Source organism: Necator americanus, chromosome III, assembly GCF_031761385.1.
Source record: "Necator americanus strain Aroian chromosome III, whole genome shotgun sequence".
Classification (NCBI taxonomy): Eukaryota; Metazoa; Nematoda; class Chromadorea; order Rhabditida; family Ancylostomatidae; genus Necator; species Necator americanus.
The window spans coordinates 12,795,812-12,809,789 of NC_087373.1; the positions used below are offsets into that span (position 1 = coordinate 12,795,812).

Sequence of the window (13,978 nt, forward strand, 5' to 3'; positions counted from 1 at the left end):
AAAAGCACTGAATACATGTATGTTTGATCAGCATGAATCGTCTGTGCCGGCGTTGCATTCGAATACGTAAACTTTTCTCGTTTTTTTCCGCTCTTTTCCTGCATCCGTTCAATGCACTCGTTCTCGTTTTTTCCCGCATTCTATTGACCTTTTGTACGGATATTTCACGAATAGACATTAAATTGACGGATTTTTACAGACTATCTGCTCCATTAGATCAGGAAGAGTAGAAGAGGAATGGACGCCGATAAGGGTAAGTCGGCCTTTTTTTACAGCATTTTTTTTTCTGGAACAGTGCCAATCGGTTAGAAATCATAGTGGTTTTAATTTCTTTTTCCCACGAATTTATCAACTTTAAAAATCGCTGCTAAAGAACAGTGTTCTTTGCATTCATTATCATTTATTGATTTCTTAGAATGCTTTCTTTTGCATTTCTTGAATTCTTAGTGATTGTTCGGCATTGCAGATCGTTATCCACGGTTTTACTACGATTCATATATTAGTGGATTTGCTCTATGACTCATCCATCTATTCATTTTCTGTTCTTTTCCTCCCTATGCATCTGTTTTTTTTTCAAAGTTCGTTTTCCGATCTTTTTTCGGATCTTTAGTTGTGTGACCTTGTCTCGAATGGCTTAAGACCCGTAGAGTTTACGACAAATGTTCGGGAATTGCTGTAAAACTGAAATTTCTTATAAATAACCTCTCTTTTTATTTTAAAATCCTTGATTTCTTCTCCTACTTCCGAAAATCATGTAGGTCGCACGTCGCTCTTCCAACTCACGAAGACATCCTCAGAGTTTAATGAGCTCTCCTGACTACTGATTCGAGAGTTCGAGGGGCGATAGAAAGGAACGGGAAAAATCAGGAAGGAAAAATAGGAAAGGCAATAAATACCGAACCGTTATCTCTCAAATACATCACATTTAAAACAGTGGATCATCGATTAGAGTTACAGTGATCGCGTGCGCCCAACTGCGGTTAGGAAAGTCCCATTCATCAATAGCTATTTTTCTTCTGGCTAGCCAAAGTTTTCTGAGTTCCTTTTGAAATCTTTTCTCCCCTTTTCATCTTTGTTTTCTTTCTATCCTTCTTTATACTTATAAGCGATTTTGAAAGTTAATAGTTGTGGATCGATAAGCGAGACCAGAATCGCTAAATTTCTTGGGACATCTTCACAGTCGAGAAAAAAAGACACTGTTGATGAAAGATATGCTTGGGTTAACCTCCGCCTGTTCATTTTATGTTTATTCAGCTCTTGAGTCTGGATGGTTTTGATATGAAGCGGGCGAGTGCCTCGAATCTTTCCTGTTCCCACTATCGGACTTCGTTGCAAATGCAAAAGAATATTTTAAATATGTTAACAAACGGAGCAAGTCGCATCTGCAGAGGTGTCATCAAAAAAAAAAAAGAAAAAGAAAAAAATTTCGACCCGTTCTGGAATCCATGAACGTGAAGTTCGGATTTTCTCAATCATAATATAGAACCGCTAGACATCTACTATAAGGAAGCATTGCGGTTAAGCTTTTTCGTACAAAAACGAAGAAATAAACAAAAACATCATCTACTGGTTGGGGTAGCTAGAAAAGTACGAATTTAATGCTCAACGGTCATGTTATTAGAGGAAGTGAAAATAAGGGAACAGCTGAGAACCCTAAGCCCTCACCACCTGTGTCAACAAACGTGGAAGGGCGGCGAAAATTCCAAAAGTGCGCGAAAAATCCCTTCCAACACAGCTGAACAGCTGAACATTTTCTCATCAGGGTTGGTTTACCTTGATGCAAAATCATTCTAGATCCTTTGCAAGCTTCTTCTGAGGCCATTTTCATACTCGTATTTTATAGTTCGTAGTTCTTATTACTTTGTTCATATTAAAAGTCGAAATCTACTAGGTGAAGGGAGCTAACCGGGCGTTTTTGCTTAGAACACCACTTGCGAAAACTCGTCCCCAAATTGCTCTTCTTCTCTCCTTTCTGACATCATTTTCTCTTTCACGCTGAAGTCAAACGTCTGTAAAACGAGAAACAAGGTTCTGACGCATTTTCGAGGATCACCTATGTTAACCGCTGAAGAGCCAACTATTAAATAAAAGAAAAGCTCTTTTTGAAGGGTTTCAATTGCATCACGTCCGTAAAAAATATTGAAAACAAATATAAATTAATGTCTATAAATTAACTTTTTTAATTTTTTCCCAGTCTCTCTCGAAACGCAGCGATTAGATGCAAATGTCTTTTTATTTTCCAATGAAAACCGGTTATTTTGCATTCCTCTTATGTTTTTGGAATGTTTCAAGTTTTCACTCGGCACTTGATGTCGGTGAGACCTCAGGAATTATGGTGAGCTTCTGGAAAGCGTTCCCCTTCAAACTTGAAGTGCTTGCAGTTAACTCGTAAGCGCATACGTTAACTATGCATTATAACGGAAATTATAGTTAATCGTGGATCTAAGAGTGTACCAGCGACCTCACAATTTTTTTTACGTAGATTTCAAGAGAACACGTAATTTCTCTTCACAACCATGCAAAGAAAACTATTTAGCAACTCGAGAGACTAGGAAGAAAACCACAAAAATTGGTCAAACCTTTGTAATTCTAAGCAATTTTACAAAATACAGAAGTAGCGATACGGAAATCCTGAAAAAATTCTTGTCGATGATATGCCGTGCAAACCTGTAAACCCGTCTCTTCGGAAGAAATCCGTTATTTCCATTAATGGACGACAGAATTACTAACAGAGTGCACTAAAAATAGCTTGGAAAGAAGAGGGAAAATAATGACAATGGGGAAACATGACAACAAACAATACAAATAAAATAACAACGAAAGGGAAGAAGAAGGGAAAAGATGAAATAACGTTCAGAGACGTTCAAATTCCGGGGATCCTCGGATCTTCGAGTCACATCTCCCATAAATTCCATGTGAGAAAGTCTTTTTTTTCGGTAATTTCGCTAGTATTCAAGCCAGCAACAGTAGTAGCGGTCAGAATATGTACACGACAGTGACGTGAATGTCAGCGACGTAGGCGCTGTAGATAACGGACCTCCTACGTCTGCGAAAGAAAAATTGTATTTTTTTCTTAGCCGATAAGAGTTCTTTGCTTTTTTTTCGTAAAGCTCGCAAGAAACCATAAAATAGCAAGGATATAGGATACTGAGGATTATTTTCTGCTTTTTTGTGCCAAAGATCACCTTAGACACAACTTTTTCACAATTTTAACGCTAAGGTCGATCTTCTACTATAATCTTCTACTATAACAGTCTACGCTCTTTTAATGGCAAATTTTTTGTGTGGCCGTACTTCCATGTCGTTTTCCCGCGCACATCTTCTCTCTGTTGTAGAAAATTATTATAGATCATGCAGGTGTTCTGTGAACCCTGCGAAAACGACCCAGCACTAAATTCCAGCCGTTAGACCTAGATCAGCCCTCCATACTTTCATTTCCTCCTACATTTCATGTAGACTGAATTTGATTTTTTTTTCTTAGCTGTCAGTTCTGATCGAAATTTTGTCATTTCCGCATGCTTTTAAGCTCCGACATGAAATCCCTAGATGTCGTCAACATCTACTGAAGTTACATTGTACTAGACATATCACGTTTTAAGGGTGCGTACTGTAAATCAGGGAATTTCATGACCAAAGAAGTCCAGATAGATACTTCTGAGCGTTACTGTGCCAACATGCTACCTTAAAGGCATCACCTCTCGGATCTGAGGTGGTACGGATTTCAGGAGGAGTATTCGTATAAGGGATCGTAGATTATGGAGAGGGGGTGTGATTCCGTCCATTTCTCGTATAAAACGGGCCGGAAGATGCGGCGGGCACAAGGCTGGCGCGCTCCGATCGAACTCCTTGTAGAAAATAGCGGAACCGAAACGCTCGAAGCCGTATCTTCCTGGCCGTTTTTTACAGGAATTAGGAAGAAATGGACGGACTCACCCCCCCTCCTTAATCAACGATCCCGTATACGAATACTCCACCGGAAATCCGTACCACTCCAGATTTGTGGGGTGATGCTTTTAAACATCACTGAGGCACCTTTTCCGGGTCATTCTCCTTACATAGAGTGTTATTAGTAAGAGAGCAAATTTCGAAAAAGATCAAATCTACAAATTTACAAAACATCTGAGCAACACCACTGGAAAATCGCTAGTATTTCTAGAGGTACAGGGAACAAAGTAAATAGAAACTAAATTAAATTAAGTAAGTAAATATACGTTGTATAAACAAAACACAAAGACAAACAAAAAAGAACAACATAAACATAAATAATAAACAAATATATGTTAAATAAATAAAATGATGAAATACCGGGATGTGGCATAACATTATCTATTATATTAGTAATGTGACAAATAAAATAGTAAATATAATACGCCGTAATAGTAATAGTAATAATACTTGTAGGGTCACACGCGCATTTTCTTTGTATTAAATTTAAAAATTGTGTTCATGCACAGACTTGACTTTTTTCTGCGCATCTTCACATGTAATGAAATGTTTTCAATTATCATGATAATTGACAGAACAACAAACTACTGCCACTGCTACGCCGTCGCAATTCCACAACGACACCTACCTTTTTCCTCTTTTCTCCTGTGATTTTTTGTTACTGTTTTCCGAAGAAGTTTTGTTGCAGTAGTAGTAAATTCGAAAAAATGTCATGTAAAAAGTGATTGTTCCATTTTACCTGCGTTTTATCGCCTTAGACTATATTTTTACCAATAGAAAAGCAGAAAAAAAAAATGGTTTTTTCTGTAAGTAAGAACACAATTGACACAAATCCTACTCCATTCATCAGGCAGATTCAGATTCAAATATTCCTCAGGAACGGCAACATCTAGGTGTTCTCTCTGGCATTAATGGTTTTGAAAAAAAAGTAACTAAGAATAGCTGTTGCTCAACTATTCGTTCCTACTCTTCTTATCCATCAATCGATTTTTCGCAAATTTTAACTATCGGTCCAGTATTTCCATACATTCATGAAGAATGTTGAGGTTTCTCTCTAGAAATCTCAAATGGACGAATAGAGTCGATCTCCTCCCTCTCTTACTGAGTTTTCAAGACGTACAGTGTTATATAATTCTATTCACAAGGTGCCCAATATAGAATTCACAAATTTGCAACCGGTTTCAGCTGAATTGTTACCTTTGTCGAAGTAATGAGTCATTTTGTGTCATTGTGACACGATTTTTTGCTGAACTCATTCCATTTTCCGCTGGAATTTCTTTTTTTCCAAGAGATGACAAAACTCCTTTTTGTTGCATCCCTCAATTGAATGAGTGCGCAATTGTTATAACTGATACTGTATATGTTCATGAATAATTAAAGGTAACAAGGAATTTCTCCATTTTTATTCTATTCTCTCCTTTATATTAGATATTATTTAAAAAGTATATGAAAACTACTAAAATTAATTTCTATTGTAACGTTACCGCTATGCTAAATTGATTTTAGTTGAGCGGTATCTTGTGCATTTCTTGCACAAGGACCTCCACAGCATAATATGCAAAGTAAAATTTCTTTTTTTTTATTTTTTCTTTTATTTTTTTTTGTCGTGTGCATATGATGCAGACATATTTAAATGGCAAAAAATTGTGTTCTGAGGATCCGAAGAGATATTTCTTATTTTGGGATTTAAAAGATTTGATAGTACAATAACAAGTCTGCGTACTTTGATGAGTTCTCCTTCTGTTTTTTTTTCAGTTTCTACTAAAACTTTGCTTGTACATTTTTTGTTCGGATTTTCTCACGGAAATCATTCTTAGCAGAATGTGGAACCAGCACAGATTAGTAAAGATTGTTGTCGTGTGTTAAAATGGATTTTCTGAGATTATCATTTCAAATTAACATTAAAATGATAATGGTTAATTTAAAATGATAATCTCAGAAAATCCATAAAATGGATTTTCTGAGATTATCATTCGTAGTCTAGAATTTGAACCTTGCAGAGAGAAGTGATGAACCTATTTATTTATTTATTTATTTATTTATTTATTTATCCATTCATTCATATACACGAATGATGCACCAAAAAAAAGGAAACACATTTGTCTATGTCAAAACACTCGTGGAAGAATCCGCAAGCTCATTGTCAGTGGGGCCTGGCGCAGTCTTTTTCATGGCGAATACGCGTCAAATGTCCTTTCTAGAAATTTTCTGGAAATTTCGATTTCCTGGTGAGTTCGATATCGAACTCTATCTCTCTACACGAGTCGTTTTACTATTTTTTCGTTAGTATTTTCTTTAAGACACGGAAACAAGTGGATGAGCGCTTCCGAACCATTCAGTTATGCAGTAAAGAGACGATTATTACTATATCCTCTGATTCAAACTCTTTTCTGGAGTTTTCATGAATCCAGAAGCTTTTCCGTGGTCATTCTTCTTATTCCCCTTTGATTCACACATATTTACCGTAATTCTCATAAATCCACAAGCTTCCAGCACGTCATTCGCCTCGACCTCTGTTTTCATTTCAAGCACGACAGTGTTTCGTAAACCTTCGAAAAGTGTTTTTGCCAGCTATAGGCGTAGGTGCGTAGGATACGCACAGTCGGCCGTCACTTGCGCCGCGCACATCAATACCGAACGAGCGACTTTGATTCACTAACGATGAACTTTATCAACGTCTCTTCATCCACATTTCTCGGCCTCCATCCGGCCGCAGCGACAAAACGAATCGAGCAAATGCGTTGTTTTTGCCACTTACGCCACTGTCGAACACATTAAAAATATCGGCGCGAGCGCGTCGGTGAAAAGAAGTCGGCAGACAGAAGGAGAGAAAAGACGATTAGAACGCAATTTTTCATTACATTCATAGAGTAGTCCAAGATATCGTATCCGTCGGTGGATCAGTTTCTTTTTTCGTTGCGGAACAACCTTCATCGTTTCAATTTCATGAATTTCTGGACATAATTAATTCTATTCTACCATTCATTCACCGAATTATCCGTTCATTCGATGCTGTGTTTAATGATGCTTATGGTATGAATGTTTGTTACGGGTTCCAGCCTTCCTCCACTGTACCACTAGGAAAAGAGGGGAATTTTTAAATATTTGTTCATATCCTGCAGAATTTTAACGGATACTAAATTCTTAGTCACTAGTCATTAAACTTGTGCTCAAAAAACTGGTGCATTCTCCTTCGCTCTTTCGTTTTAAGGCTCTCAGAGTTGCATTATTCAATGTTCACTTTAAGTGCAAGAATTATCAAATAAAAAAAAAACAAATGTCAAATCTCCCAACAAATGATTTCTGCATATAAGTAAGGAGACCATGCGCCTATTTTCCTGATCGAGGACAGAGTTAGAAAAGGGTTCTAACACGTAGCTGTGTAGCGTAGAACAAAATTTTAAATTTTTGACTGAGCTGCATAAAGGATTAAGGATAAAGTGTCTGGCGTCAATCAAATCCGCTTGGGATGTGCCACCACGTTCACTTCAATTCAGAATCGTTTGAGACTACGAACTTGTAATGGGCTAGACGTTGTGTCAAGTCAGTGTTTTTATCCTCCCAGACAAGTCTGGTACCAATTTATCGACCGCGTAGGGATGAAAGGCTTGGTGAGCACTAGGGCGGTTTCGAACCTCCGATCGATCGTGCATGAATCGGAACTTCTAACCGCTACACCACACCCGCCCTTTCGTCTCTGATAATTTTTTTTGTAAACTTCTTACGAAACATGCTATTTGGGGTTAGGTAAAGTGGTGAGCATGAGTTCGTCAAGTAAGGGAGGAGTATGCGTCGCGACAGACGTGTTGCGGTCGCTCGGTTGAACACATCCAACATCGACTGCATATGAGCTGAGCATCTCCTGTATAGTAGTTTTTTCCCCAATTTTTACGTCTCATTTAAATATAATTTGTTAAGTGAAAAAAGAAAGTGAAGATGTCCACGTTCGACTGTCTTAGAATCATGATTTAATTAATTATTCGCGATATAATATTTAGCTTTGATGGATTTGCTTGAGTTGTAGCCAGTATTGGTATTGACCCTGCGGAAGGCGATAACGCCGAAACGTTAGCTGTTAGCAAATAAAGAAGATCTGTGCCAACCTCTGCTGTAGCTCAAGCAAATCAATCGAAAGTGAAGATCCTAGCACCTTATCCTTGCCATTTTGATAAAAATTGTATTGCCGACAGGGTTTTGTGCTAACCAAACCACGAACGATTTCTCCAACTGGTACCTTCGATTAACTTCCGAATCAGACAAGTTTAGTAAATGTACGTTTCCCTTCTGATTCATGCGAAGACTTCTGAAATGTTCCACAATCAACCGGATCGGATCAACTGAATTACCCTGGGGAAACTCGAATTTGAACTGGAGCAAGTCTTTGAACTAGGACGAGTTCCCCGAAGATTCTATCTCCCCAAGAAATTACGGAATTTTTGTTCTGAAAAGAAAATTACTGATCTCGCTGAATTGATCAATAATTAATAGAAATCATTCTCTGCCGTGATTTTTTCAAAATAACAACACACGTTCGCAAAGATGTCTACATTAATTAAACTCATAAATACACGATCCTTTACACACAAAAAAAGCTTATGTGGAGCTGATCATTGTGACCTTGCGTGGAGCGCGCAAGCGCTTCACCGTCATCGATCGGAGCAGGTTTTATCAGTAGGGCGTGGTCGTAGCGCTTTGTTTTTCCGAAGACGTTACCAAATCACTACCTGGAGAGCAAGCAGCCGGCAGTTTTGACCTTGTGCTGCTGATCCGACCAAACCACTGCAGCGATGCATAAGTGGTGGTCAAGTGCCGGAGGAAAACTTGTGGAACAAGTCATAAGTGAGCAATTGCACAGTTTTTAGGCTCTATTTAAAGCTTAAGGACAATCTCACAACTCGAAAAATCCGAAGAGAACTTGACATTTGTGGTTTTATCGAGAACTAGGAATGAAATATGAATCATCTCTGAGAGGAAACTCCACGGACGGACAGATTTGAATGAAGACAAGTGCCGAAATATCGAAAAATTCCACGAAAAAGAAGGATGATCATTACTATTTTGATATTTAATTATTATCATATATCAATATTATTACTATTGTAATTATGACTGTTTGAAAACTCCAGTGACTTAAAAGATTTAAAAATCAAGGCGAAAATCTTAGAAAATAGTTTTTTCAAAGAAAAATATCCGGAAGTGCAAAGTTTGGGCAATTCATCATATTGACTAACGGCTCAAATCCCATCGAAAAAAAGGGAACCATTGAAAAACATCCTAGGACTCCATGAATATAATGAAAAATGTTAGATAATGAGTTTCCCATTCCTGGTTGAGGATTCCTGGTTTGGCTGCTTCTGCTTCGCTTCGCTTCTTTTTTTCCAAACCTAACGTTACCGGTTCAAGTCGAAAAGATGGCAGCGTTCATAATTTCTGGGTTGAATATGCGGCTTGCAAGTTTTTCTGCTCTTTCCCCTCTCTCTCTCTCTCCTTCTCTGACGAATGTCATATGTTTCACACCGGAAGTGATCCTACTGTAGCATACTGTGGTGGATTACTGTTGCTGTGCTGCGGCTTTATTCGACTGCATTTTTTCGTGGCGTTGTGAATTTTGATGGCTGATCATTGCTGACAGCGCACCGCAATCCGTCAACATCGATGATACAACCGCCGCTACGGGGACGATGCGTCGACGGGGTTGGCGGTAAGTTGCGCAATGGTAGTATGTGTATGATGCGCACACATTGTCTGATCATCATGTCATCATGCGTGGGCGCTGTGCGCTGTGTTGTTTATTGTGGCGGCGGAATGGAGGGGTGAGATGGTTGTGGCGACCAGCGAGGCCAAGGACTCTCACACACCACGTACTGCGCCGCAATTTTGTCCGCACACTTATTACCTTTTCTGGATATTACCACTCGGCGACTGACTCTACTATGTCAATCAATTCACGCGCGATCAGCTGTTGTTATGATGTGATTTCTTGGAAGCGTTCGGTGAAACTTCGAGAACGCATCTGTCAGTCGAGTTCTCATCGCAATTTGTCACCCGATGCCCCTCTAACTGGATGTAGAATGTGTATACGGGTGGGTAACGGTGAATAAGGCGGGCGGGTAGACGAAATTCCTCTTGCGCGACACATGCACACATGGAGAAGGCGACCACACCCATTACCGGATGGCGGCTGCCGAGCGCTGTCAGCCAGCCGCTCATTGCCGACCACTCCTCTTTTCTTCTCTTTTTTTGTTCTCTTAGAAATTCCATTCTTTTCATATGATCTTTTTTTAATCTCTTCACTGCCTTCCTTGATCTACTAGTAATCCTTCTATTCGGCTCATCTGATCGCGATCACTTGAGCTCATCTAAGCTTGGTCATAGCTCATCTATATATAGAATTGTTGCTTGGAGCTCATTCGAATTTCTCAACTCACGTCTGAACTCACGCTGAATAAGGGCATCCAAGCTCATTTGTGATCCCATCCGAAGTTGACCATCCTCGAGCTCACCTGAACCTTCTGTTGGCTCACCTCAGCCGATCATCCCCATCATTCATCCCTCACCACTGCTATTATTTAACCACCTCCGCTCAATGGCGTAACTCATCGTATTTTCACATTGTTCACACAGTCTTTCAATACGCGTTTACGCGTCCTTTCGTCGTCCTTACATGGTAATCCCATTCGACGTATGTGAGGATTTCCCCATTCACGCTATTCAGCAGAAAAATCACATTCGCTATCGTATAAAAGGAAAGGACAACGATCTGCTGGCCTTTCATACAGCGAGAATTCGGAAAATTCTGTCCGGTTTTTTTTCGATAGATCTCCATTTACGCCGCAGCTCACAGTTTTTCTCATCGTTTCACGGCTTTCGCCAAGAGAAAGAAAAGGATATTCTTTTGCTTTTTTATGACTAAACAAAAGAAATCTTTCTGTTTTCATGGAACTTGTTGTGGAAGAAGACAGCGAATTTCCCCTAACTGTAGGAGTTTCTTTAGAATTTAGCTGTGTCTTTTTGATGTACTAAGAGAAGAACACGACTTTTGAGTAAATTTTGTGGGAAAATTCTTACCGTATACTTTTCCTAGCACTCTCTTATTCATTATTATGTTCTCTGAGTTCGTAATGAACCCAACATCTTTGGGTCAGAGTGAATTTGAGGAAGTTTCTTTGTGAAAACAAAAATATGAAGAAGGAAGAAGAAAGGACGCCATTGGAATTGTTTCTTCATCTCTAACTTGTGAAAATTTCCACTCTTGTTGTCAATTCTTCCACGTCTTTACAGAAAATCGGATTTTTCTGTCACCGAAACTAATTCACAGTTTTTTTTTGCAAAATGGTAGCAGTTCTTGTTCACTCCTATCTTTTTCCCGCTCTCTACTGAAAAATTACAACTTATTTCTACATACTTTTCCTGCGTGACACTACTTGTTACGTAGTGAATTTTTTCTAAAAAATAAATAATCTGAAGATAAAAAACAGTTTCATCAATGTGCTTAGCGCATTCGTTTCAGCGCGATTGTAGTTTATTTTTAATTTACGTCCCTAAATAGCCGCTTACTACCCACTATGTATTTTTGGCTCTACCAGTACTGCATATTCTTAATCTATGTACGAGTACTGTAGATCGTAAAACATCCGGTTCCCTCCTCACCAACTCCTCCACGTGCGATTGTAAATCACTTTCACTGATTCACAGTGGACCAGATTTTCTGAGGAACTAATTTTATGCTGAACTGAGAACTTTTCTGTTTTTAGCTTCTTTCAGAAATCTTACGGACGGTTTGTTAATAGAGATATTTTCGCCAAAATCCAATGCCATACTCATCTCCTTTTTTCGTGAAATTAAAACAAGCTATTTTTAATTCTCTTGAAATGTTTACCATAAGACCATTTATTAATTTTGCTATTTCATATTAACTAACTATCAACTATTATTATTTCATATTTTCATAATGATATATTCGCAGTTTTACACGATTCTCTTTTTTCACATAGAATTCAAATTAACTTAAATTCTTATAAGAAAGTAAAGCATTTCTCAATAGATACAGCCAGAAATGTGTTTGAATGTTTGCATAAGGATTTTGTGAAATAATATGTGCAAAAGTTCGCTTATATTGTTTACTTTTCAAGTATTATTTTCTTCAATAACAACAAAAATAAACCTTATCAAACATCCTGTAAACATTTTGTTAATAGTGGAGATGAACGATGAGTTTGTAGTTCGATTCGTGATTCGTATTGCAGATGCGCAGAAAAGTGCACAATTATCTCTTTCTGTTTTTTACAAACACAATTATCCTGAAAATTTGGTGATTGCCCTGGAAATTTATGACTGCACCTATTGAAATATCAATGACATGTTTTGATGGGGTTTTGAATTCTAGTCTTTTTACCGTAATCTGCTACTATTCCCTATTGCTATTGTTACCTTTATTGCTACTTTTACTATTAGGAGGAACGGTTCTAGCACTACCGGTAAGAGGTTAGGCTTCGATTCCATGATCAATGGATGGTTCGAAACCGCACCAATGCCAACCAAACTTTTCATCCCTTTGTACTCGATAAATTGGTACCAGACTTGTTTGGAAGCATGAAAAACACTAACTTGAGACATCTGTTCAACTCCGCAAGTCACTAAAAGACAGGAAGCACTCATAATCCTCGAACGATTCTGAATTGAAGTCGAACGCGTAGGCGCATCCACATAGGAATTGAAGAGCACTTTTTACTTTAGTTTTTACTATTTTACTAATTTGAATACCCAGTAATAAATGTTTGTTTTACTGAATGTTTTACTAATTTGAATAATAATATAATAAATGTTCTTTCTCCTAAAGGAAGAAGGAAGAAAAGGAAGAACCAACTTTTATTCCTCCATTTATTACTCTTACAAAAAGAATGACGTTACTTTTGCACACCCTTATCCTTTTTGTTGTCACTCGTCAATATTGTCCAATATTCATTAGTCGATATTCTTATCACACCGTATTTCCGTATTATTCTCTGTTTAGCAGCTATTTTCAAAAAGAATTTTAATCCGTGTTAACTTTGGTGAAAAAGTGAGAAAATTTTGAAAAAGTGGAATAAATCCATCTTTTTGGTGTGACCAGTACTATTTAAAACGTTTCAGTTTTGCTTGCCTTACAAAAAAAAAAGAAATTTTAGCAGAATAGGCGGAGATGCAATTGCTTCAATAAGGGTCGAAGTGCAGATTTATTGACTAAAGTCCCTTCTGGCGAACGGACACAGATCCAAGCCCTTTTACAGCTTCCATTTAAAATTTAGCGGATATTTTTCTACGTGTTTATTTATGCAAGTGTTTGATACACATATATTATAACGATACGAATCGATTTTGGAAAATTCGATGATTCAAGTCTGCAAATCCAGAGATAAAATGAATCAGGAGCACCGGATTGATCTATCAATCGGTTCATCAAGCGAACGCAAATCAACCGTTCACATCCGTACGTAATAAATTGAGCCCGCTTCGCTTTATGCGCGTTCATTTTGTCATTCATTTACGTGTAAAGAGTTGTTTCGTTGCGCAAACTGGTTCTTCGGTTGCTCCTGATACCTCTGACTCTCGAACTCTCTGAGGGTTTTGGTCTCCGCTGTGATAGTTTTAAACTATTTTAACGTCTTTCTTTGATGTGAGAAAAGTCAACGTAAGAAATTTTTTCGTTCCCTCAAAATTTCAGCGGTGTGTTGATGGTTCAACGAAATCTCCCTCTCCAATTTCCTCCTATGTCTCCTCTCACCAAAACCAGCTATTGTAAAAATGTACCGTTCGTTCACCAACCACGAGAATGTTTTCAAAAGGAACTCTCGAGTCGAGGCGATTTTTTCTCGCACTTCAGAAGAACATAAACGCTATGTACGGCACTAGTTTTTCATATTGTACAACACTGACGTCTATGGTTCGATGTTTTGTTGCCAAGTGCTTTTTTTTCGTTTCTTTGCACCTTACTTGAACAGGGAAAAAGTTGGACAGGTTTGACTACAGATAACACACTGCAAAAGTTGATTCC

General features: G+C 38.2%; 1 protein-coding gene across 1 annotated transcript in view; it reads left to right on the forward strand.

Moving 5' to 3' along the window:
• Positions 1-237: 237 nt before the first annotated feature.
• Positions 238-13,978, forward strand: part of RB195_009411 (uncharacterized protein) — a gene marked incomplete at both ends in the record, with an annotated part of 35,285 nt that continues 21,544 nt past the window's right edge. The window contains one exon of the mRNA XM_064189955.1: positions 238-253. Coding sequence (XP_064047537.1) covers positions 238-253 — 16 coding nt within the window. The remainder of the gene's footprint in view (positions 254-13,978) is intronic.